The sequence below is a fragment of the Zea mays genome, chromosome 6, assembly GCF_902167145.1.
Source record: "Zea mays cultivar B73 chromosome 6, Zm-B73-REFERENCE-NAM-5.0, whole genome shotgun sequence".
NCBI lineage: Eukaryota > Viridiplantae > Streptophyta > Magnoliopsida > Poales > Poaceae > Zea > Zea mays.
The window spans coordinates 178,299,858-178,324,973 of NC_050101.1; the positions used below are offsets into that span (position 1 = coordinate 178,299,858).

The following is a 25,116-nucleotide window of genomic DNA, read 5'->3' on the forward strand; positions in this document are numbered from 1 at the left end:
GGTGTCATAGATTTTGCAACAAAATAACAATACATAATAGTTAAACCATAATAATCATCTCTTATGCCATTGTTTATAGTGAGTTCCATTTGAAAATTTTGGTTTCAACATACTTGCAAAGCTAGTAGTCGAGAAAGCCTTATCATTTTCTGGATTGTTAGAAATTATACATTTTTAGTTGCATTTTAATCTAGAAAATCCATTATAGATGTTGGTGACACTATAAAGAAGCATGTGTGAATTTAGCATGTTAACTATAAAAAAGTAGACACACATATCACCAATCGAAGTAGTCGTTCCGCATGATGCTGTATAAGAATGTAGCTACGACAATCAACAACTAAACATCGAGTCAGAGATGATGGAGCTCAACACGAGTGAGTAGAGGAAGCAAGCAGTTGTGCCACTAACATTTCCAAAAACGTATTTGTTGTCCTTTACTCGAGCAAATAAACGAGCAAATAAACACATGGATGACAGTCGTTTTGGAGGCATACTCTCCTATAACCCACGAGCGCAAGTAATGAAATGGAGTGCTATTGTAGACCATCGAAGGTAGACATAGTGTTGGTTGAAGTAGTTGTCTAATTTGATGTAGCACAGAAACTTAATTGTGGCGATCAATAACCGGACACTAACATGAAGGCGTCGGAGCACACCACAGTAAGTAGAGAAAGCAAGTGTCATTAACATTCCTAAAATATAATTGTGGTCCTTCGCCCGAGCAAATGAACACTTGTCTTTACTACTCTATAATTCCTTACCGTAGGCGTCCACATTGCGCGTGTTCTGCCTCCCGCGATCTCGCTCGTGATATTCCAGCCCCGCCGCCGCCATCCCCGCCCCCATCCGTGACACCCCACCATCACCGCCGCGCCACGCGCGACAACTCCATCCCCCGTCCGCACCCCTACCCCCAGCATCGTAGCGCCTCCCGCACGAGGTCGCTGCGCTTGTCGATCTGATGGCGGCCCATGGCAAAGGAGCAGTTCAGTCCCGTCCCCTAGCCTTTCCCGACTCCTCCCCTCCGCCTCACTCCATCGTCGTCGTTGGGCCCGGGTCCAGAGGCGGAAGGCTAGGTGGGGGCAAACCCTAACCCCTCCCTTTGCTTCCAGCCGCCGCCACCTCCATTCTCCCTCTGCCCCTCGATAGCGCTCCCGTCGATGCCCACCTCTCTCTTCTCCCTCCCCTCGTCGAGGACTCTAAGGACGACTCCGACGTAGCCCCATTCGAACTAGACACCTGAATCTAGCGCGCGCGCAGGCGGTGATGGTGGCCACGGGAGAAAACCGGCGCTCGGCGTGATTCCCACCCGTCGCGAGCCAAGAGGTTCAAGGTCATTTTTGAGCCAAGAGGTTCACGGCCACGGGAGCAACCCTACAGAACCATCACCACCACCGCTCTCTCTTCCTTTGCTCTTCTCTGCCTGCCTGAGCTCACCGCACCTCGCCTCCTCACCGTGGATCCTCCGTTAATCCGGTAACTGTCTCTCACCATCTCTGCAGTCACCCTAGAGCCCCTCTCTGCCTGCTCTTGCCAGCGCGTGGCGCGGGGGCGCGGTGCAGCTCTCCCAGATCCGCCTAGCATTGCTCGCTAGGGGTCGTGCCAAGCCGATCCGATCTCGCGCTTGCACGCTCCTGCAGCGGATCCGGCTGGATCTCGCTGGAATTGGGGCGTGCGTTTATTTGAAATGCAACAGATCTGCGTGCTTGCGCGCGTGATCTGGCGTCATCGCGTGCCTTTCGTTAACGAAATGGCCCGATCTGTGGTTTGGTGGTCAATGCCATGTTTTTTTATTACTGTCTTATGCTGGGAGCAAAATAGAAACAGAGAATAGCTTCAATTGATGCCTTTTAGAATGGATTATGTAGAGCAACTCATGGATACTTTCTGCTTGTTTTAACAAACGTGGCATCGGGCGAGCTCTGGTGTAGGTATAAAATGGCCGATGCCGAGGATATCCAGCCCCTCGTCTGCGACAACGGAACTGGCATGGTCAAGGTAAGCCACCGGTTTGGTCACATCTGTTCTTGAGAATGCAAGGTTCTCGGTGGCTGTTGGGGCCCTAACAACAACACCAACCTCGGCAGGCTGGGTTCGCTGGCGACGACGCCCCGAGGGCCGTCTTCCCCAGCATCGTGGGGCGCCCGCGCCACACTGGTGTCATGGTCGGGATGGGGCAGAAGGACGCCTACGTCGGTGACGAGGCGCAGTCCAAGAGGGGTATCCTGACCCTCAAGTACCTCAGCTTACACATCACATTATTCCCCATATTACAACAATCAGTGCAACAATCAGAGCATTTATTTAGGTATTGATAGTCGCCTAGAGGGGGGGTGAATAGGGCGAAACTGAAATTTACAAATATAAACACAACTACAAGCCGGGTTAGCGTTAGAAATATAAACGAGTCCGCGAGAGAGGGCGCAAAACAAATCGCGAGCAAATAATGAAGTGTGACACACGGATTTGTTTTACCGAGGTTCGGTTCTCTCAAACCTACTCCCCGTTGAGGAGGCCACAAAGGCCGGGTCTCTTTCAACCCTTCCCTCTCTCAAACGGTCCCTCGGACCGAGTGAGCTTCTCTTCTCAAATCAAAGCCGGGAACAAAACTTCCCCGCAAGGGCCACCACACAATTGGTGCCTCTTGCCTTGATTACAATGGAGTTGTGATCTCAAGAACAAGTGAGAAAGAAAAGAAGCAATCCAAGCGCAAGAGCTCAAATGAACACGGCAAATCACTCTCACTAGTCACTAGGGCTTTGTGTGGAATTGGAGAGGATTTGATCTCTTTAGTGTGTCTAGAATTGAATGCTAGAGCTCTTGTAGTGGTTGAGAAGTGGAAAACTTGGATGCAATGAATGGTGGGGTGGTTGGGGTATTTATAGCCCCAACCACCAAACTTGACCGTTGGCTGGAGGCTTCTGCTCGATGGCGCACCGGACAGTCCGGTGCACACCGGACAGTCCGGTGCCCCTGCCACGTCATCACTGCCGTTGGATTCTGACCGTTGGAGCTTCTGACTTGTGGGCCCGCCTGGGTGTCCGGTGCACACCGGACGTGTACTGTTTGATGTCCGGTGCACCGGTATGGGCAAGTCTGACGTCTGCGCGCGCTGCGCGCGCAATTAATGCACCGCAGGGAGCCGTTGGCGCCGCAGGGAGCCGTTGCTCCGCTGGCACACCGGACAGTCCGGTGCACACCGGACAGTCCGGTGAATTATAGCGGAGCGGCTGCCGCGCGAACCCGAGGCTGGCGAGTTCAGGAGGCCGAGTTTCCTTGGAGCACCGGACATGTCCGGTGCACACCGGACAGTCCGGTGAATTATAGCGCGCCGGCTTCCGAGAATTCCCGAGAGTGAAGAGTTTGAGTCTGAGTCCCCTGGTGCACCGGACAGGTACTGTTTACTGTCCGGTGGCACACCGGACAGTCCGGTGCGCCAGACCAGGGGTGCCCTCGGTTGCCCCTTTGCTCCTTTATTGAATCCAAAACTTGGTCTTTTTATTGGCTGAGTGTGAACCTTTTACACCTGTATAATCTATACACTTGGGCAAACTAGTTAGTCCAATTATTTGTGTTGGGCAATTCAACCACCAAAATTATTTAGGAACTAGGTGTAAGCCTAATTCCCTTTCAATCTCCCCCTTTTTGGTGATTGATGCCAACACAAACCAAAGCAAATAGAGAAGTGCATAATTGAACTAGTTTGCATAATGTAAGTGTAAAGGTTGCTTGGAATTGAGCCAATATAACTACTTTACAAGATATGCATGGAATGTTTCTTTCTTTATTTAGCATTTTGGACCACGTTTGCACCACGAGTTTTGTTTTTGCAAATTCTTTTGTAAATCCGTTTCAAAGTTCTTTTGCAAATAGTCAAAAGTGAATGAGAGTTTTGCAAAGCATTTTCAAGATTTGGAATTTTCTCCCCCTGTTTCAAATGCTTTTCCTTTGACTAAACAGAACTCCCCCCTAAATTAAATCCTCCTCTTAGTGTTCAAGAGGGTTTTGAAGTAAGATTTTTGAAATCCCCCTTTTGAGCATAATAGGATAACAATTGATAAATACTTTTGGAAAACGCTAAGTTTTTGAAATTGGTGGTGGTGGTGCGGTCCTTTTGCTTTGGGCTCATTTCTCCCCCTTTTTGGCATGAATCGCCAAAAACGGAATCATTAGAGCCCTTGGTGTAATTTCTTCCCCTTTGGTCATAAGTAAATGAGTTAAGATTATACCAAAGAAGAAGTCCGGTCCTTTTGCTTTTGAGCTTTTACTCTCTCCCCCAAGGATGAAGTCCTTTTCTTTGATGCTCATTTCTCCCCAAGGAATAGAGAGTTGCTCGGAGTGATGGCGAAGTAAGAGTTACGGAGTGGAAGCCTTTTTCTTCGCCGAAGACTTCAATTCCCTTTCAATATACCTATGACTTGGTTTGAAATAGACTTGAAAACACATTAGTCATAGTACATAAAAGAGATATAATCAAAGGTATTCAAAAGAGCTATGTGTGCAAGCTAGCAAAAGAAATTTCTAGAATCAAGGATATTGAGCTCATGCCTAAGTCTGGTAAAAGATTGTTCATCAAGTGGCTTGGTAAAGATATCGGCTAATTGATCTTTAGTATTAATGTAAGAAATCTCGATATCCCCATTTTGTTGGTGATCCCTAAGAAAATGATATCGAATGGCTATGTGCTTAGTGTGGCTATGCTCGACGGGATTGTCGGCCATTTTGATTGCACTCTCATTATCACATAGCAAAGGAACTTTGGTTAATTTGTAACCATAGTCCCGCAGGGTCTGCCTCATCCAAAGTAATTGCGCGCAACAATGGCCTGCGGCAATATACTCGGCTTCGGCGGTGGAAAGAGCGACCGAATTTTGCTTCTTTGAAGCCCAAGACACCAAGGATCTTCCCAAGAACTGGCAAGTCCCCGATGTGCTCTTCCTATTAATTTTGCACCCTGCCCAATCGGCATCCGAATAACCAATCAAATCAAATGTGGATCCCCGAGGGTACCAAAGCCCAAACTTAGGTGTGTAAGCCAAATATCTCAAGATTCGCTTTACGGCCGTAAGGTGGGATTCCTTAGGGTCGGATTGGAATCTTGCACACATACAAACGGAAAGCATAATATCCGGTCGAGATGCACATAAATAAAGCAATGACCCAATCATCGACCGGTATACCTTTTGATCCACGGACTTACCTCCCGTGTCGAGGTCGAGATGCCCATTGGTTCCCATGGGAGTCTTGATGGGCTTGGCATCCTTCATTCCAAACTTGGTTAGAATGTCTTGAGTGTACTTCGTTTGGCAAATGAAGGTGCCCTCTTGGAGTTGCTTGACTTGGAATCCTAGAAAATACTTCAACTCCCCCATCATCGACATCTCGAATTTCTGTGTCATGATCCTACTAAACTCTTCACATGTAGACTCGTTAGTAGACCCAAATATAATATCATCAACATAAATTTGGCATACAAACAAGTCATTTTCAAGAGTTTTAGTAAAGAGTGTAGGATCGGCCTTGCCAACTTTGAAGCCATTAGAAATAAGGAAATCTCTTAGGCATTCATACCATGCTCTTGGGGCTTGCTTGAGCCCATAAAGCGCCTTAGAGAGCCTATAGACATGATTAGGGTACTCACTGTCTTCAAAGCCGGGAGGTTGCTCAACATAGACCTCTTCCTTGATTGGTCCGTTGAGGAAGGCACTTTTCACGTCCATTTGATAGAGCTTAAAGCCATGGTAAGTAGCATAGGCCAATAGTATGCGAATTGACTCAAGCCTAGCTACGGGTGCATAGGTTTCACCGAAATCCAAACCTTCCACTTGTGAATACCCTTTGGCCACGAGTCGAGCTTTGTTCCTTGTCACCACACCATGCTCATCTTGCTTGTTGCGGAAGACCCATTTGGTTCCTACAACATTTTGGTTAGGAGGCGGAACTAAATGCCATACCTCATTCCTTGTGAAATTGTTGAGCTCCTCTTGCATTGCCACCACCCAATCCGAATCTTGAAGTGCTTCCTCTACCCTGTGTGGCTCAATAGAGGAGACAAAAGAGTAATGTTCACAAAAATGTGCAACACGAGATCGAGTGGTTACCCCCTTATGAATGTCGCCGAGGATGGTGTCGACGGGGTGATCTCGTTGGATTGCTTGGTGGACTCTTGGGTGTGGCGGCCTTGGTTCTTCCTCATCCTCCTTTTCTTGATCATTTGCATCTCCCCCTTGATCATTGCCATTATCTTGAGGTGGCTCATCTTCTTGATTTTGCCCTTCATCAACTTGAGCCTCATCCTCATTTTGAGTTGGTGGAGATGCTTGCATGGAGGAGGACGGTTGATCTTGTGCATTTGGAGGCTCTTCGGATTCCCTAGGACATACATCCCCAATGGACATGTTCCTTAGCGCTATGCATGGAGCCTGTTCTTCACCTATCTCATCAAGATCAACTTGCTCTACTTGAGAGCCGTTAGTTTCATCAAACACAACGTCACATGAGACTTCAACTAGTCCAGTGGACTTGTTAAAGACCCTATATGCCCTTGTGTTTGAGTCATAACCAAGTAAAAAGCCTTCTACAGTTTTAGGAGCAAATTTAGATTTTCTACCTCTTTTAACAAGAATAAAGCATTTGCTACCAAAAACTCTAAAATACGAAATGTTGGGCTTTTTACCGGTTAGGAGTTCATAGGATGTCTTCTTGAGGATTCGGTGAAGATATAACCGGTTGATGGCGTAGCAGGCGGTATTGACCGCTTCGGCCCAAAACCGGTCCGGTGTCTTGTACTCATCAAGCATGGTTCTTGCCATGTCCAATAGAGTTCGATTCTTCCTCTCCACTACACCATTTTGTTGAGGTGTGTATGGAGAAGAGAACTCATGCTTGATGCCCTCCTCCTCAAGGAAGCTTTCAATTTGAGAGTTCTTGAACTCCGTCCCGTTGTCGCTTCTTATTTTCTTGATCCTTAAGGCGAACTCATTTTGAGCCTGTCTCAAGAATCCCTTTAAGGTCTCTTGGGTTTGAGATTTTTCCTGTAAAAAGAATACCCAAGTGAAGCGAGAATAATCATCCACTATTACAAGACAATACTTACTCCCGCTGATGCTTATGTAAGCAATCGGGCCGAATAGATCCATGTGGAGTAGCTCAAGCGGCCTGTCGGTCGTCATGATGTTCTTGTGTGGATGATGGACTCCAACTTGCTTTCCCGCCTGGCATGCGCTACAAATCCTGTCTTTCTCAAAATGAACATTTGTTAATCCTAAAATGTGCTCTCCCTTTAGAAGCTTATGAAGATTCTTCATCCCAACATGGGCTAGTCGGCGGTGCCAGAGCCAACCCATGTTAGTCTTAGCAATTAAGCAAGTGTCGAGTTCAGCTCTATCAAAATCTACCAAGTATAGCTGACCCTCTAACACTCCCTTAAATGCTATTGAATCATCACTTCTTCTAAAGACAGTGACACCTACATCAGTGAATAGACAGTTGTAGCCCATTTGACATAATTGGGAAACAGAAAGCAAGTTGTAATCTAATGAATCAACAAGAAAAACATTGGAAATGGAATGGTCAGGTGAAATAGCAATTTTACCCAAACCTTTGACCAACCCTTGATTTCCATCCCCGAATGTGATAGCTCGTTGGGGATCTTTGTTTTTCTCATATGAGGAGAACATCCTTTTCTCCCCGGTCATGTGGTTTGTGCACCCGCTGTCGAGTATCCAACTTGAGCCCCCGGATGCATAAACCTACAAAATAATTTTAGTTCTTGACTTTAGGTACCCAAATGGTTTTGGGTCCTTTGGCATTAGACACAAGAACTTTGGGTACCCAAACACAAGTCTTGGAGCCCTTGTGCTTGCCCCCAACATATTTGGCAACTATCTTGCCGGATTTGTTAGTAAGCACATAAGAAGCATCAAAAGTTTTAAATGAAATGGCATGATTATTTGATGCATTAGGAGTTTTCTTTCTAGGCAACTTGGCACGGGTTGGTTGCCTAGAGCTAGATGTCTCACCCTTATACCTAAAAGCATGATTAGGGCCAGAGTGAGACTTCCTAGAGTGAATTCTCCTAATTTTGCTCTCGGGATAACCGGCAGGGTACAAAATGTAACCCTCGTTATCCTGAGGCATGGGAGCCTTGCCCTTAACAAAGTTAGACAAATTTTTAGGAGGGGCATTAAGTTTGACATTGTCTCCCCTTTGGAAGCCAATGCCATCCTTAATGCCAGGGCGTCTCCCATTATAAAGCATGCTACGAGCAAATTTAAATTTCTCATTTTCTAAGTTGTGCTCGGCAATTTTAGCATCAAGTTTAGCTATATGATCATTTTGTTGCTTAATTAAGATCATGTGATCATGAATAGCATTAACATCAATATCTCTACATCTAGCACAAATAGTGACATGCTCAATGGTAGATGTAGAGGGTTTGCAAGAATCAAGTTCCACAATCTTAGCATGAAGAATATCATTTTTATCTTTAAGATTGGAAATTGTAACTTTGCAAACATCAAAATCTTTAGCCTTAGCAATTAAATCTTCATTCTCTAATCTAAGGCTAGCAAGAGATGCATTCAATTCATCAATCTTAGCAAACAAGTCAACATTATCATCTCTAAGATTGGTAATTGAAACATTACAAACATGTGAATCAACCTTAGCATTTAAAATAGCATTTTCATTTCTAAGGTTGTTAATCATCTCACGACAAGTGCTTAGCTCACTAGATAGTTTTTGACATTTTTCTACTTCTAGAGCATAAGCATTTTTAACCTTAACATGTTTCTTGTTTTCTTTAATTAGACAATCCTCTTGGGCATCCAAAAGGTCATCCTTTTCATGAATAGCACTAACTAATTCATTTAATTTTTCTTTTTGAGCTATGTTAAGGTTGGCAAAAAGGGAACGCAAATTATCCTCCTCATCACTAGCATTATCATCACTAGAAGATTCATATTTAGTGGAGGAGTTGGATTTAACCTTCTTCTTTTTGCCGTCCTTTGCCATGAGGCACTTGTGGCCGACGTTGGGGAAGAGGAGTCCCTTGGTGACGGCGATGTTGGCGGCGTCCTCGTCGTCGGAGGAGTCGCTTGAGCTTTCGTCGGAATCCCATTCCCGACAAACATGGGCATCGCCGCCCTTCTTCTTGTAGTACCTTTTCTTCTCCTTTCTTCTCCCCTTCTTGTCGTCGCCTCGGTCACTGTCACTAGATATAGGACATTTAGCAATAAAATGACCGGGCTTACCACACTTGTAGCAAACCTTCTTGGAGCGGGACTTGTAGTCCTTCCCCCTCCTTTGCTTTAGGATTTGGCGGAAGCTCTTGATGACGAGCGCCATTTCCTCATTGTCGAGCTTAGAGGCGTCTATTGGCTGTCTACTTGGTGTAGACTCCTCCTTCTTCTCCTCCGTTGCCTTGAATGCAACGGGTTGGGCTTCGGATGGGTCGCCAAGCTCGTTGATTTTCCTCGAGCCTTCTATCATGCACTCAAAACTTACAAAATGCCCGATAACTTCCTCGGGGGTCATTTTAGTATATCTAGGATTACCACGAATCAATTGAACTTGAGTGGGATTAAGAAAAATGAGAGATCTTAAAATAACATTTACCACCTCGTGGTCGTCCCACTTCTTGCTCCCGAGGTTGCGTACTTGGTTCACCAAAGTCTTGAGCCGGTTGTACATGTGTTGTGGCTCCTCCCCTTTTTGAAGCCGGAACCGACCGAGCTCCCCCTCGATCGTTTCCCGCTTGGTGATCTTGGTGAGCTCATCTCCCTCGTGCGCAGTTTTGAGCACATCCCAAACCTCCTTGGCGCTCTTCAATCCTTGCACTTTGTTATACTCTTCTTTGCTTAAAGAGGCGAGGAGTATCGTCGTTGCTTGAGAGTTGAAGTGCTCGATTTGGGCCACCTCATCCTCATCATAGTTCTCATCCCCTACCGACGGTACCTGTGCACCAAACTCAACAACATCCCATATACTTTTGTGGAGCGAGATTAGATGAAATCGCATTAAATCGCTCCACCTAGCGTAATCTTCACCATCAAAAGTTGGTGGTTTGCCTAATGGGACGGAAAGTAAAGGTGTATGTTTGGAAATGCGAGGGTAGCGTAGGGGGATCTTACTATACTTCTTGCGCTCTTGGCGCTTAGAAGTGACGGAGGGCGCATCGGAGTCGGAGGTAGAAGTTGATGAAGTGTCGGTCTCGTAGTAGACCACCTTCCTCATCCTCTTGTGCTTGTCGCCTTTCCGATGCGGCTTGTGGGAAGAAGATTTTTCCTTCTTCTCTTTGTGGTGAGAAGAAGATTTCTTCTCCTTCCCTTTGTTGGAGGAGCTCTTCTTCTTCTCCCTCCTTTTGGTGCGGGACTCTTCCGATGAAGTGCTCCCGTAGCTTGTAGTGGGCTTTTCGCCGGTCTCCATCTCCTTCTTGGCGTGATCTCCCGACATCACTTCGAGCGGTTAGGCTCTAATGAAGCACCGGGCTCTGATACCAATTGATAGTCGCCTAGAGGGGGGGGGGGGGTGAATAGGGCGAAACTGAAATTTACAAATATAAACACAACTACAAGCCGGGTTAGCGTTAGAAATATAAACGAGTCCGCGAGAGAGGGCGCAAAACAAATCGCGAGCAAATAATGAAGTGTGACACACGGATTTGTTTTACCGAGGTTCGGTTCTCTCAAACCTACTCCCCGTTGAGGAGGCCACAAAGGCCGGGTCTCTTTCAACCCTTCCCTCTCTCAAACGGTCCCTCGGACCGAGTGAGCTTCTCTTCTCAAATCAAAGCCGGGAACAAAACTTCCCCGCAAGGGCCACCACACAATTGGTGCCTCTTGCCTTGATTACAATGGAGTTGTGATCTCAAGAACAAGTGAGAAAGAAAAGAAGCAATCCAAGCGCAAGAGCTCAAATGAACACGGCAGATCACTCTCACTAGTCACTAGGGCTTTGTGTGGAATTGGAGAGGATTTGATCTCTTTAGTGTGTCTAGAATTGAATGCTAGAGCTCTTGTAGTGGTTGAGAAGTGGAAAACTTGGATGCAATGAATGGTGGGGTGGTTGGGGTATTTATAACCCCAACCACCAAACTTGACCGTTGGCTGGAGGCTTCTGCTCGATGGCGCACCGGACAGTCCGGTGCACACCGGACAGTCCGGTGCCCCTGCCACGTCATCACTGCCGTTGGATTCTGACCGTTGGAGCTTCTGACTTGTGGGCCCGCCTGGGTGTCCGGTGCACACCGGACGTGTACTGTTTGATGTCCGGTGCACCGGTATGGGCAAGTCTGACGTCTGCGCGCGCTGCGCGCGCAATTAATGCACCGCAGGGAGCCGTTGGCGCCGCAGGGAGCCGTTGCTCTGCTGGCACACCGGACAGTCCGGTGCACACCGGACAGTCCGGTGAATTATAGCGGAGCGGCTGCCGCGCGAACCCGAGGCTGGCGAGTTCAGGAGGCCGAGTTTCCTTGGAGCACCGGACATGTCCGGTGCACACCGGACAGTCCGGTGAATTATAGCGCGCCGGCTTCCGAGAATTCCCGAGAGTGAAGAGTTTGAGTCTGAGTCCCCTGGTGCACCGGACAGGTACTGTTTACTGTCCGGTGGCACACCGGACAGTCCGGTGCGCCAGACCAGGGGTGCCCTCGGTTGCCCCTTTGCTCCTTTATTGAATCCAAAACTTGGTCTTTTTATTGGCTGAGTGTGAACCTTTTACACCTGTATAATCTATACACTTGGGCAAACTAGTTAGTCCAATTATTTGTGTTGGGCAATTCAACCACCAAAATTATTTAGGAACTAGGTGTAAGCCTAATTCCCTTTCAGGTATCCTGCAAGTAGTAGTAGTGTTATGCGTGTTTTAATATTCTATGTCACAAATGTAAAACATTTTATTAATTGGGCACAAAATTATTTAACATTGCTGCACTGATTGTTGTTCGTGAATTTAAGAAAATCTTTATGTGATACAGGTTCCAGATGTTGTTGTGGCATTAATGCCAGTATGTGAGGCTTTTGGGTCAATACCACCGCCTCCTAATCACAAGTCTACCATTCATGGTGAAATATCTGTTTATTGAGTCTTCTTTTGTGCATTTCTTTGTCTTCTTCGCTTGTGGAAGTTTTATAGACCTCCTCAAGAGTATTGTATTGCTGGTCGTGGAGGCTCAGTAAAGCTGGTGAAAGGGAATTAGGCTTACACCTAGTTCCTAAATAATTTTGGTGGTTGAATTGCCCAACACAAATAATTGGACTAACTAGTTTGTTCTAGTGTATAAGTTATACAGGTGCTAAAGGTTCACACTTAGCCAATAAAAAGACCAAGAGTTGGGTTCAACAAAAGAGTAAAGGGCCAACCGAAGGCGCCTCTGGTCTGGCACACTGGACTGTCCGGTGTGCCACCGGACAGTGTCCGGTGCACCACCGGACATGTCCGGTGCACCAGAGGACTCCAACTCGAAACTCGCCAGCTTCGGGAATCTCCAACGGCTAGTCCGCTATAATTCACCGGACATGTCCGGTGTGCACCGGACTGTCTGGTGCAACTCCGGAGCAACGGATACTTCGCGCCAACGGTAACTTGCAGGCGCATTCAATGCGCGCCAGAAGCGCGCAGAAGTCAGGCACGCCCATACTGGCACACCGGACAGTAAACAGTACATGTCCGGTGTACACCGGACATCCAGGCAGGCCCACAAGTCAGAAGCTCCAACGGTCATAATCCAACGGCAGTAATGACGTGGCGGGGGCACCGGACATGTCCGGTGTGCACCGGACATGTCCGGTGTGCACCGGACATGTCCGGTGTGCACCGGACTGTCCGGTGCGCCATCGAACAGACAGCCTCCCAACGGCCACTTTTGGTGGTTGGGGCTATAAATACCCCAACCACCCCACCATTCATTGCATCCAAGTTTTTCCACTTCCCAACTACTACAAGAGCTCTAGCATTCAATTCTAGACACACCAAAGAGATCAAATCCTCTCCATATTCCACACAACGCCCTAGTGACTAGAGAGAGAGATTTGCTTGTGTTCTTTCGAGCTCTTGCGCTTGGATTGCTTCCTTCTTTCTTGATTCTTTCTTGTGATCAAACACTCACTTGTAATTGAGGCAAGAGGCACCAATTGTGTGGTGGCCCTTGCGGGAAGTTTGGTTCCCAAGTGATTTGAGAAGAGAAGCTCACTCGGTCCGAGGGACCGTTTGAGAGAGGGAAGGGTTGAAAGAGACCCGGCCTTTGTGGCCTCCTCAACGGGGAGTAGGTTTGCAAGAACTGAACCTCGGTAAAACAAATCCGCGTGTCACACTCTTCATTTGCTTGTGATTTGTTTTGCTCCCTCTCTCGCGGACTCGTTTATATTTCTAATGCTAACCCGGCTTGTAGTTGTGATTATTTTTGAGAATTTCAGTTTCGCCCTATTCACCCCCCCTCTAGGCGACTATCAATTGGTATCAGAGCCCGGTGCTTCATTAGAGCCTAACCGCTCGAAGTGATGTCGGGAGATCACACCAAGAGGGAGATGGAGACCGACGAAAAGCCCACTACAAGCCACGGGAGCACTTCATCGGAAGAATCCCGCACCAAGAGGAAGGAGAAGAAGAAGAGCTCCTCCAACAAAGGGAAGGAGAAGAAAACTTCTTCTCATCACAAAGAGAAGAAGGAAAAATCTTCTTCCCACAAGTCGCATCGGAAAGGCGACAAGCACAAGAGGATGAGGAAGGTGGTCTACTACGAGACCGACACTTCATCAACATCTACCTCCGACTCCGATGCGTCGTCCGTAACTTCTAAGCGCCAAGAGCGCAAGAAGTTTAGTAAGATCCCCTTACACTATCCCCGTACATCTAGACATACTTCATTGCTTTCCGTTCCATTAGGCAAACCGCCAACTTTTGATGGCGAAGATTATGGTAGGTGGAGTGATTTAATGAAATTTCATCTAACCTCACTCCACAAAAGTATATGGAATGTTGTTGAGTTTGGAGCACAGGTACCATCCATAGGGGATGAGGATTATGATACGGACGAAGTGGCCCAAATCGAGCACTTCAACTCTCAAGCAACAACAATACTCCTCGCCTCTCTAAGTAGAGAGGAGTATAACAAAGTACAAGGGTTGAAGAGCGCCAAGGAGGTTTGGGATGTGCTCAAAACCGCGCATGAAGGAGACGAGCTCACCAAAATCACCAAGCGGGAAACGATCGAGGGGGAGCTCGGTCGGTTCCGACTTCGCAAAGGGGAGGAGCCACAACACATGTACAACCGGCTCAAGACCTTGGTGAATCAAGTGTGCAACCTCGGGAGCGTAAAGTGGGATGACCACGAGGTGGTTAAGGTTATTCTAAGATCACTCATTTTCCTTAACCCCACTCAAGTTCAATTAATTTGTGGTAATCCTAGATATACTAAAATGACCCCCGAGGAAGTTATCGGGAATTTTGTAAGTTTTGAGTGCATGATCGAAGGCTCGAGGAAGATCAACGAGCTTGATGATCCCACCACATCCGAAGCTCAACCCGTCGCATTCAAGGCGACGGAGGAAAAGAAGGAGGAGTCTACACCAAGTAGACAACCAATCGACGCCTCCAAGCTCGACAATGAGGAAATGGCGCTCGTCATCAAGAGCTTCCGCCAAATCCTCAAGCAAAGGAGAGGGAAAGACTACAAGTCCCGCTCCAAGAAGGTTTGCTACAAGTGTGGTAAGCCCGGTCACTTTATAGCTAAATGTCCATTATCAAGTGGCAGTGACAGGGGCGACGACAAGAAGGGGAGAAGAAAGGAGAAGAAAAGGTACTACAAAAAGAAGGGCGGTGATGCCCATGTTTGTCGGGAGTGGGACTCCGACGAAAGCTCAAGCAACTCCTCCGACGACGAGGACGCCGCCAACATCGCCGTCACCAAGGGACTTCTCTTCCCCAACGTCGGCCACAAGTGCCTCATGGCAAAGGACGGCAAAAAGAAAAAGGTTAAATCAAAATCCTCCACTAGATATGAATCCTCTAGTGATGATAATGTTAGTGATGAGGAAGATAACTTGCGTTCTCTTTTTGCCAATCTTAATATGGAACAAAAAGAAAAATTAAATAAATTGATTAGTGCTATTCATGAAAAAAATGACCTTTTGGATTCCCAAGAGGATTTTCTAATTAAAGAAAACAAGAAACATGTTAAGGTCAAAAATGCTTATGCTCTAGAAGTAGAAAAATGTCAAAAACTATCTAGTGAGCTAAGCACTTGCCGTGAGATGATTGACAACCTTAGGAATGAGAATGCTAGTTTAAATGCTAAGGTTGATTCACATGAATGTAATGTTTCAATTTCCGATCCTAGAGATAATAATGATGATTTGCTTGCTAGGATTGAAGAATTGAACATTTCTCTTGCTAGCCTTAGAGTAGAAAATGAAAATTTAATTGCTAAGGCTAAAGAACTAGATGTTTGCAATGTTACAATTTCCGATCTTAGAGATAATAATGATATCTTGCGTGCTAAGATTGTTGAACTTAATTCATGCAAACCCTCTACATCCAGTGTTGAGCATGTTTCCATTTGTGCTAAATGTAGAGATATTGATATCAATGCTATTCATGATCACATGGCTTTAATTAAACAACAAAATGATCATATAGCATTATTAGATGCTAAAATTGCCGAGCACAACTTAGAAAATGAGAAATTTAAATTTGCTCGTAGCATGCTTTAAAATGGGAGACGCCCTGGCATTAAGGATGACATTGGCTTCCAAAGGGGAGACAATGTCAAACTTAATGCTCCCCCTAAGAACTTGTCTAACTTTGTTAAGGGCAAGGCTCCCATGCCTCAGGATAACGAGGGTTACATTTTATACCCTGCCGGTTATCCTGAGAGCAAAATTAGGAAAATTCATTCTATAAAGTCTCACTCTGGCCCTAATCATGCTTTTATGTTTAAGGGTGAGACATCTAGCTCTAGGCAACCAACCCGTGCCAAGTTGCCTAGAAAGAAAACTCCTAATGCATCAAATGATCATACTATTTCATTTAAAACTTTTGATGCTTCTTATGTGCTTACTAACAAATCTGGCAAGGTAGTTGCCAAGTTTGTTGGGGGCAAACACAAGGGCTCCAAGGCTTGTGTTTGGGTACCCAAAGTTCTTGTGTCTAATGCCAAAGGACCCAAAACCATTTGGGTACCTAAAGTCAAGAACTAAATTTGTTTTGTAGGTTTATGCATCCGGGGGCTCAAGTTGGATACTCGACAGCGGATGCACAAACCACATGACAGGGGAGAAGAAAATGTTCTCCTCCTATGAGAAAAACCAAGATCCCCAACGAGCTATCACATTCGGGGATGGAAATCAAGGTTTGGTCAAAGGTCTTGGTAAAATAGCTATATCTCCTGACCATTCTATTTCCAATGTTTTTCTTGTAGATTCTTTAGATTACAATTTGCTTTCCGTATCTCAATTATGCAAAATGGGCTACAACTGTCTTTTCACTGATGTAGGTGTCACTGTCTTTAGAAGAAGTGATGATTCAATAGCATTTAAGGGTGTGTTAGAGGGTCAGCTATACTTAGTAGATTTTGATAGAGCTGAACTCGACACATGCTTAATTGCTAAGACTAACATGGGTTGGCTCTGGCACCGCCGACTAGCCCATGTTGGGATGAAGAATCTTCACAAACTTCTAAAGGGAGAACACATTTTAGGATTAACAAATGTTCATTTTGAGAAAGACAGGATTTGTAGCGCATGCCAGGCAGGAAAGCAGGTTGGTGCCCATCATCCACACAAGAATATCATGACGACTGACAGGCCGCTTGAGCTACTCCACATGGATCTATTCGGCCCGATTGCTTACATAAGCATCGGCGGGAGTAAGTATTGTCTTGTAATAGTGGATGATTATTCTCGCTTCACTTGGGTGTTCTTTTTACAGGAAAAATCTCAAACCCAAGAGACCTTAAAGGGATTCCTAAGACGAGCTCAAAATGAGTTCGGCTTAAGGATCAAAAAGATTAGAAGCGACAACGGGTCGGAGTTCAAGAATTCTCAAATTGAAGGCTTCCTTGAGGAGGAGGGCATCAAGCATGAGTTCTCTTCTCCCTACACGCCGCAACAAAATGGTGTAGTGGAGAGGAAGAATCGAACTCTATTGGACATGGCAAGAACCATGCTTGATGAGTACAAGACTTCGGATCGGTTTTGGGCCGAGGCAGTCAACACCGCTTGCTACGCCATCAACCGGTTATATCTTCACCGAATCCTCAAGAAGACATCATATGAACTCCTAACCGGTAAAAAGCCCAACATTTCTTATTTTAGAGTTTTTGGTAGCAAATGCTTTATTCTTGTTAAAAGAGGTAGAAAATCTAAATTTGCTCCTAAAACTGTAGAAGGCTTTTTACTTGGTTATGACTCAAACACAAGGGCATATAGGGTCTTCAACAAGTCTACTGGACTAGTTGAAGTCTCATGTGACGTTGTGTTTGATGAGACTAACGGCTCTCAAGTAGAGCAAGTTGATCTTGATGAGATAGGTATTGAAGAGGCTCCGTGCATCGCGCTAAGGAACATGTCCATTGGGGATGTGTGTCCTAAGGAATCCGAAGAGCCTCCAAATGCACAAGATCAACCGTCCTCCTCCACTCAAGCATCTCCACCAACTCAAAATGAGGATGAGGCTCAAGATGATGAAGTAGAAGATCAAGCAAATGAGCCACCTCAAGACGACGACAATGATCAAGGGGAAGATGCAAATGATCAAGAAAAGGAGGATGAGCAAGAACCAAGGCCGCCACACCCAAGAGTCCACCAAGCAATTCAACGAGATCACCCCGTCGACACCATCCTTGGCGACATTCATAAGGGGGTAACCACTAGATCTCGTGTTGCACATTTTTGTGAGCATTACTCTTTTGTTTCCTCTATTGAGCCACACAGGGTAGAGGAAGCACTTCAAGATTCGGATTGGGTGGTGGCGATGCAAGAGGAGCTCAACAACTTCACTAGGAATGAGGTATGGCATTTAGTTCCACGTCCTAACCAAAATGTCGTAGGAACCAAATGGGTCTTCCGTAACAAGCAAGACGAGCATGGTGTGGTGACAAGGAACAAAGCTCGACTTGTGGCCAAGGGATACTCCCAAGTCGAAGGTTTGGATTTCGGTGAAACCTATGCACCCGTAGCTAGGCTTGAGTCAATTCGCATATTATTAGCCTATGCTACTTACCATGGCTTTAAGCTTTATCAAATGGACGTGAAAAGTGCCTTCCTCAATGGACCAATCAAGGAGGAGGTCTATGTTGAGCAACCTCCCGGCTTTGAAGACAGTGAGTATCCTAACCATGTCTATAAGCTCTCTAAGGCGCTTTATGGGCTTAAGCAAGCCCCAAGAGCATGGTATGAATGCCTTAGGGATTTCCTTGTTGCAAATGGCTTCAAAGTCGGAAAGGCCGATCCTACTTTGTTCACTAAAACTCTTGCAAATGATTTGTTTGTATGCCAAATTTATGTTGATGATATTATATTTGGGTCTACTAACAAATCTACATGTGAGGAATTTAGTAGGATCATGACACAAAAGTTCGAGATGTCTATGATGGGGGAGTTGAAGTATTTCTTAGGATTTCAAGTAAAGCAACTCCAAGAGGGCACCTTCCTAAGCCAAACGAAGTATACTCAAGATATTCTAAGCAAGTTTGGGATGAAGGATGCCAAGCCCATCAAGACACCCATGGGAACCAATGGGCATCTCGACCTCGACACGGGAGGTAAGTCCGTGGATCAAAAGGTATACCGGTCGATGATAGGTTCTCTACTCTATTTATGTGCATCTCGACCGGATATTATGCTTTCCGTTTGCATGTGTGCAAGATTCCAATCCGACCCTAAGGAATCCCACCTTACGGCCGTAAAACGAATCTTGAGATATTTGGCTTATACTCCTAAGTTTGGTCTTTGGTACCCTAGGGGATCCACATTTGATTTGATTGGTTATTCGGATGCCGATTGGGCGGGGTGTAAAATCAATAGGAAGAGCACATCGGGGACTTGTCAGTTCTTGGGAAGATCCTTGGTGTCTTGGGCTTCAAAGAAGCAAAATTCAGTCGCTCTTTCCACCGCTGAAGCCGAGTACATTGCCGCAGGCCACTGTTGCGCGCAATTGCTTTGGATGAGGCAAACCTTGCGGGACTACGGTTACAAATTAACCAAAGTCCCTTTGCTGTGTGATAATGAGAGTGCAATCAAAATGGCTGACAATCCTGTCGAGCATAGCCGCACTAAACACATAGCCATCCGGTATCATTTTCTTAGGGATCACCAACAAAAGGGGGATATCGAGATTTCTTACATTAACACTAAAGATCAATTAGCCGATATCTTTACCAAGCCTCTTGATGAACAAACTTTTACCAAACTTAGGCATAAGCTCAATATTCTTGATTCACGCAACTTCTTTTGTTAGATTGCACACATAGCTCATTTATATACTTTTGATCATATCTCTTTTATATGCTATGACTAATGTGTTTTCAAGTCTATTTCAAACCAAGTCATAGGTATAGTGAAAGGGAATTGGAGTCTTCGGCGAAGACAAAGGCTTCCACTCCGTAACTCATCCTTCGCCGTCGCTCCAAGCCACTCTCCATCTTTGGGGGGAGAACAAAAGGACTTCTTCCTTGGTATAATCTTAACCCATTTGTTTATGACCAAAGGGGAAGAAATTACTTCGAGGGCTCTAATGATTCCGTTTTTGGCGATTCATGCCAAAGGGGGAGAGAGTATGAGCCCAAAGCAAAAGGACCGCACCACCACCAATTTCAAAAACTTAGATTTTCAAAGAATAATTTGAATAATTTTTCAATTGGTATCCCATTGTGTTCAAAAGGGGGAGAAAGTAGTATTTCAAAAATGATATATCAAAACCCTCTTGAACACTAAGAGGAGGATCTCATTTAGGGGAGTTTTGTTTAATCAAAGGAAAAAGCATTTGAAATAGGGGGAGAAAATTTCAAATCTTGAAAATGCCTTGCAAAATCTTACTCATTTACCCTTGACTATTTGCAAAAGAACTTTGAAAAAGATTTACAAAAGAGTTTGCAAAAACAAAACATGTGGTGCAAGCGTGGTCCAAAATGTTAAAAATAAAAGAAACAATCCATGCATATCTTGTAAGTATTGGCTCAATTCCAAGCAACCTTTGCACTTACATTGTACAAACTAGTTCAATTATGCATCTCTATACTTGCTTTGGTTTGTGTTGGCATCAATCACCAAAAAGGGGGAGATTGAAAGGGAATTAGGCTTACACCTAGTTCCTAAATAATTTTGGTGGTTGAATTGCCCAACACAAATAATTGGACTAACTAGTTTGTTCTAGTGTATAAGTTATACAGGTGCTAAAGGTTCACACTTAGCCAATAAAAAGACCAAGAGTTGGGTTCAACAAAAGAGCAAAGGGCCAACCGAAGGCGCCTCTGGTCTGGCACACCGGACTGTCCGGTGCACCACCGGACATGTCCGGTGCACCAGAGGACTCCAACTCGAAACTCGCCAGCTTCGGGAATCTCCAACGGCTAGTCCGCTATAATTCACCGGACATGTCCGGTGTGCACCGGACTGTCCGGTGCAACTCCGGAGCAACGGATACTTCGCGCCAACGGTAACCTGCAGGCGCATTCAATGCGCGCCAGAAGCGCGCAGAAGTCAGACACGCCCATACTGGCACACCGAACAGTAAACAGTACATGTCCGGTGTACACCGGACATCCAGGCAGGCCCACAAGTCAGAAGCTCCAACGGTCATAATCCAACGGCAGTAATGACGTGGCGGGGGCACCGGACATGTCCGGTGTGCACCGGACTGTCCGGTGCGCCATCGAACAGACAGCCTCCCAACGGCCACTTTTGGTGGTTGGGGCTATAAATACCCCAACCACCCCACCATTCATTGCATCCAAGTTTTTTCACTTCCCAACTACTACAAGAGCTCTAGCATTCAATTCTAGACACACCAAAGAGATCAAATCCTCTCCATATTCCACACAACGCCCTAGTGACTAGAGAGAGAGATTTGCTTGTGTTCTTTCGAGCTCTTGCGCTTGGATTGCTTCCTTCTTTCTTGATTCTTTCTTGTGATCAAACACTCACTTGTAATTGAGGCAAGAGGCACCAATTGTGTGGTGGCCCTTGCGGGAAGTTTGGTTCCCAAGTGATTTGAGAAGAGAAGCTCACTCGGTCCGAGGGACCGTTTGAGAGAGGGAAGGGTTGAAAGAGACCCGGCCTTTGTGGCCTCCTCAACGGGGAGTAGGTTTGCAAGAACTGAACCTCGGTAAAACAAATCCGCGTGTCACACTCTTCATTTGCTTGCGATTTGTTTTGCTCCCTCTTTCGCGGACTCGTTTATATTTCTAACGCTAACCCGGCTTGTAGTTGTGATTATTTTTGAGAATTTCAGTTTCGCCCTATTCACCCCCCTCTAGGCGACTATCAGCTGGAATTGACTCTGGACTATCTGTTGTTGATGCACAATAATCACATTGAGTTCTCAAATTCATCTGCCTCTAATAGGGATTCTTGCAATGATATGGGCTCAGTCAATGAGGTTCCTGCTCAGCCGATTTATATTGATTCTTTTCCCAAGCTAAGGGCTTGGTATTTCCATAATCAAGCTTGCATCGCTTCTCCACTTTCTGGTATTTGCAACAAAAACACTCTTCATCAATTTTAGTATGACATTGATTCAGACTGTTGCTTCTGAAACCATTTTTACAGGTTCTGCAAACCGATCATGACAAAACCAAAGGTAGCTTTGAAGCCGCAGACTCTGTCTCCACAACCTGAAGCCCAAGCACCTCATGATCCTCAAACACCAAAGCAACAACAAAGCGGGACTGGTGTAGGCGTGTAGCTGGTGAGCCGGGTAGTGAAGGAGGTGTGTAGCAGGCCTCCAGTGAGCAAATGGGCATGGTGCCGGATGCATCTGCGGCCGGTGGCAGGAGGGTCGAGCTGGATGGGGACATGCGGTGGACATCACAAGTTGGCCCCTCCAGTGATCCATCTCAAACACTAGCCAGGTTTCCTCCTTTGCCACCTTCCTTTGGCAGTTCTCTTCCTAACGTCGTCGTAGGTTCCCTTCCCTGCTATTTTTGTCTCCCATAGCTCTTAAAATTTTAAGTTCTCTGTTTGCATAAAGGCCACAGGAAAAACGTTGAATCAAAGCAAACCTGATGCTTACCGAAAGCATGTTCAATGAGTTACTCAGATTCATGGCACAGGAATTGAATCTACACGGTTTAATAACTATTTGCATGGCTCTAAATGCTTGATTAGGTTTGCTCATCGTTCCTCAGTGCTACTTCATCTTGATTTTCTGCTGAGTAGACAGGGGATGAATGGGGCTGCTCATGGTGGACAGAACAGAAGACGAAATGAATCGCAAGGGGAAACTAACATGCGAGAGAGGAAGAGGAGGTAGCCACAACCAAAGAGCTTGGTTCAATACTTCAATGTAATCTCTAATTGGTACTTGGTTCACAGTGTATGGTAGTTATGCGCACCTTTTAATCTGTAGTATGTTTTTAGTGCTAGATTTGAACTAACAGTTTAGAGGGAAGGTACTTATGGTTCCATTCGAGCATTATAATGCCTTAGATGATATATTATTGGTGGCATTTTGTGTAACTCAATAGGTTCAGCAGGGCTTAGGTACACATGGACAGATTTTGGGAACACTAACCTTCGCATTACTACTACGTGTTTCTTAGACGTAATTGTTTCTGTTGAACAATTAGAAAGAAATCCAACCAGAAACATGATTTAATTATTAATCACTGCTTTTTTAAGCTTATAGGCTTCACATATTTTTAAAATGAACTGTTCCTAGGTGCATTTTGTATTCTAACCAGCTCTATTGTTATGGTCATAATCGTGAATCAGTAAATTTGTTGTGTATTTAGGGCTAGAATAATGAACGATATGAAGATCAGGTAGCATTATATATGTCAATAAGAAGCAGAGGAGAGAAGCAGCCCGCATCGCAGGAGACAAGGACTTCACTTGTTTGGCCAGTTCAGGACTTCAGGTAACAGACTAAGTGGCTAACAACTAGCAAATAGAATAGTGAATAACATGTTCTGTGTATTTCTGAATCCTAATTATTTTTTGCTTCAGTTTAAAGCTTGATATGTTAGGCATATTTCATTCCCGATGTGATGCCAATCATCTGTACTCTTTAGTTTTTATCTTTAGTTTTTATCTGTTGCCGCTTCTGTTTAGTGACCTCGCTTGTTTGGAAAAAACATTATAATTCGAGATTGCTGCCAGCGTTAGAATCTGATATTCCTATTGCGACACATTTTCTGGGTTGTCTAGGCGTGCTGTTTTTTATATGATACTAAAGGAGAAAACATAAATAAATATTGGTCTTAGATCCTCACAGATTAGTGTACAGTTAGCACGATGCAATGCACTTTATGGCAGGAGCATAATATCAATTCGCAGTCATAGATGCATTGCACTTCATGGCAGTTAGCACGAGCTATGAAAGTAAATAGAAATGAGTATCAAAATGAATCGCACTTGTGTAGAACTGCAGATTGAACATAAAACCTACTTGATCACGAGCACATGGAAGCATTTACTGCCATTTTTAAGTGAAGCATTTACCTAACCATTTACAATGCAGGTTTCCACATTGCAGACACACAAGAGTCCAGCCTGCGCCAATGCTCCTGCAGGTTAGTCTGAGATGGCCCTTCATTTTTCTGTTTCAACAGATAAAAAAACTAAGGTCGCATTAAAAAACTGAAGTCTGTTCAACAAATCACCAACCATGATTTTTCTGAGGCACATGGGTACAATCAGCACAAACTCCATTTGCCAAGAAAAGGTTATAATGCATTCACACCAATAAATGTTCGTTTCACAAGACATAAGCAAAGAATTTTCAAGATTTATTTTTTTTATCAGAACAATAAGTATAAGTGTCATAGCGTACTGATTACTGAACGAAACCTGCTGCATTTGCCAAGAACCTATAACTTTGAAAGATCTAAGGAAGGATATACCCATGTTCCTTTCTGCTAAAAATTTGTTTCATCTGCATCGTTGAAACTTCATAAGTCAATTCATCATCTACAACCTTTCGTCAGACCCTTGCCCATATTCCTGACACATAAAGTTTACAAAACAATCACAATGAAACTACAGTGCATAGGTTTCACTAAAAGACCGTTTGGCATGCATGTTTTTTCTTTACTTTTCTCCTTTACTCTTCAGACCAGTTGTGAATAAGTAGGCTGATCAAGTTCAATTAATGTTGACTGTTTTGTCTTTATCTTACTGGTCGTATAACATCAACAGAGACGGTTATGCTGCAGAAGCAATGCTTGGGAGACTTCATTGATCGCATAAACTCTGATAAAGCTGTTATTGTATCTGTGTCTCTCCAGTCAAGAGCATCACTAGCTGCATTCTTCGGTCTTTCCCAGTTACATGGGCTTGCCTACTTGTTCCCCTGTCAGAATCATCACCCTTTATTAAATCACACATAATATAAATGGAAATATTCATCCTTTTTTCATGGCAGGACCATATAATTCCAAGACCCTGATGATGGCCACAACTGCTTATATTGATGATTCCTACTCGGAGATTATTGATCCTCTAAAGACTGAGGCGTTGTATGTTGTTGAACTCCCTGGTGACCATACTCAGCACCCACCAAAACCGAATGTGGTGGTGTCTAGCAGTGTGTGCGAACTTCTAGAATACCCAGTCTGCTTGAATGTCATGTATCCTATTCATCAGCTGCACATTCATACTGATCCATTTGGCATGTTTATATCTAAAACCCTGTTCAAATGTAGTCGATTGGATGAAAATTATGGCTTTACTGGTTTCAGCGTTCCTTTCAATATCATGTACTGCTTTCACCATTTTATTCTGACCCGTTTCAATTTCTATGGACGTTTAGTACATAATGTTTATAAACCTTAACTTTTTTACTCTTTTTTTCTTTTTTGATTAGCTACGATACAATGCAGAATAATATGTTTTGCTTTTTTATTCAACTATTCAAATCTTATTTTTTTATTCAACTATTCAAATCATATTTTTTTGA

The 25,116-nt window shown here is 44.9% G+C and overlaps 1 protein-coding gene and 1 long non-coding RNA gene across 3 annotated transcripts; both read left to right on the forward strand.

The window, feature by feature from the left end:
* The first annotated feature begins 1,924 nt into the window (after positions 1-1,924).
* LOC103630787 (actin-2) lies at positions 1,925-23,025 on the forward strand. 2 transcript variants are annotated; one of them, XM_035960255.1, is made up of 5 exons: positions 1,925-2,001; positions 2,091-2,311; positions 21,768-22,069; positions 22,189-22,503; positions 22,952-23,025. In XM_035960255.1, the coding sequence occupies exons 1-3, from the start codon at positions 1,942-1,944 to the stop codon at positions 21,901-21,903; spliced, it is 417 nt and encodes a 138-aa protein (XP_035816148.1). In that variant the 5' UTR covers positions 1,925-1,941; the 3' UTR covers positions 21,904-22,069; positions 22,189-22,503; positions 22,952-23,025. The 2 variants fall into 2 exon arrangements, with proteins under 2 accessions (XP_035816148.1, XP_035816149.1); XM_035960256.1 differs by having other exon boundaries at positions 22,377-22,503.
* An 805-nt stretch (positions 23,026-23,830) lies between these two features.
* LOC118472278 (uncharacterized) lies at positions 23,831-24,912 on the forward strand. The gene is made up of 2 exons (XR_004850424.1): positions 23,831-24,512; positions 24,583-24,912. It is a non-coding gene; the product is annotated as an uncharacterized lncRNA (long non-coding RNA).
* The last annotated feature ends 204 nt before the right edge of the window (positions 24,913-25,116 follow it).

Coding starts and splice junctions, on each gene's coding strand:
- LOC103630787 (XM_035960255.1), top strand. CDS start 1,942: ATGGCCGATGCCGAGGATATCCAGCCCCTCGTCTGCGACAACGGAACT. Junction 2,002..2,090: donor ACGGAACTGGCATGGTCAAG/GTAAGCCACCGG, acceptor CAACCTCGGCAG/GCTGGGTTCGCTGGCGACGA. Junction 2,312..21,767: donor CAATCAGAGCATTTATTTAG/GTATTGATAGTC, acceptor CCATTTTTACAG/GTTCTGCAAACCGATCATGA.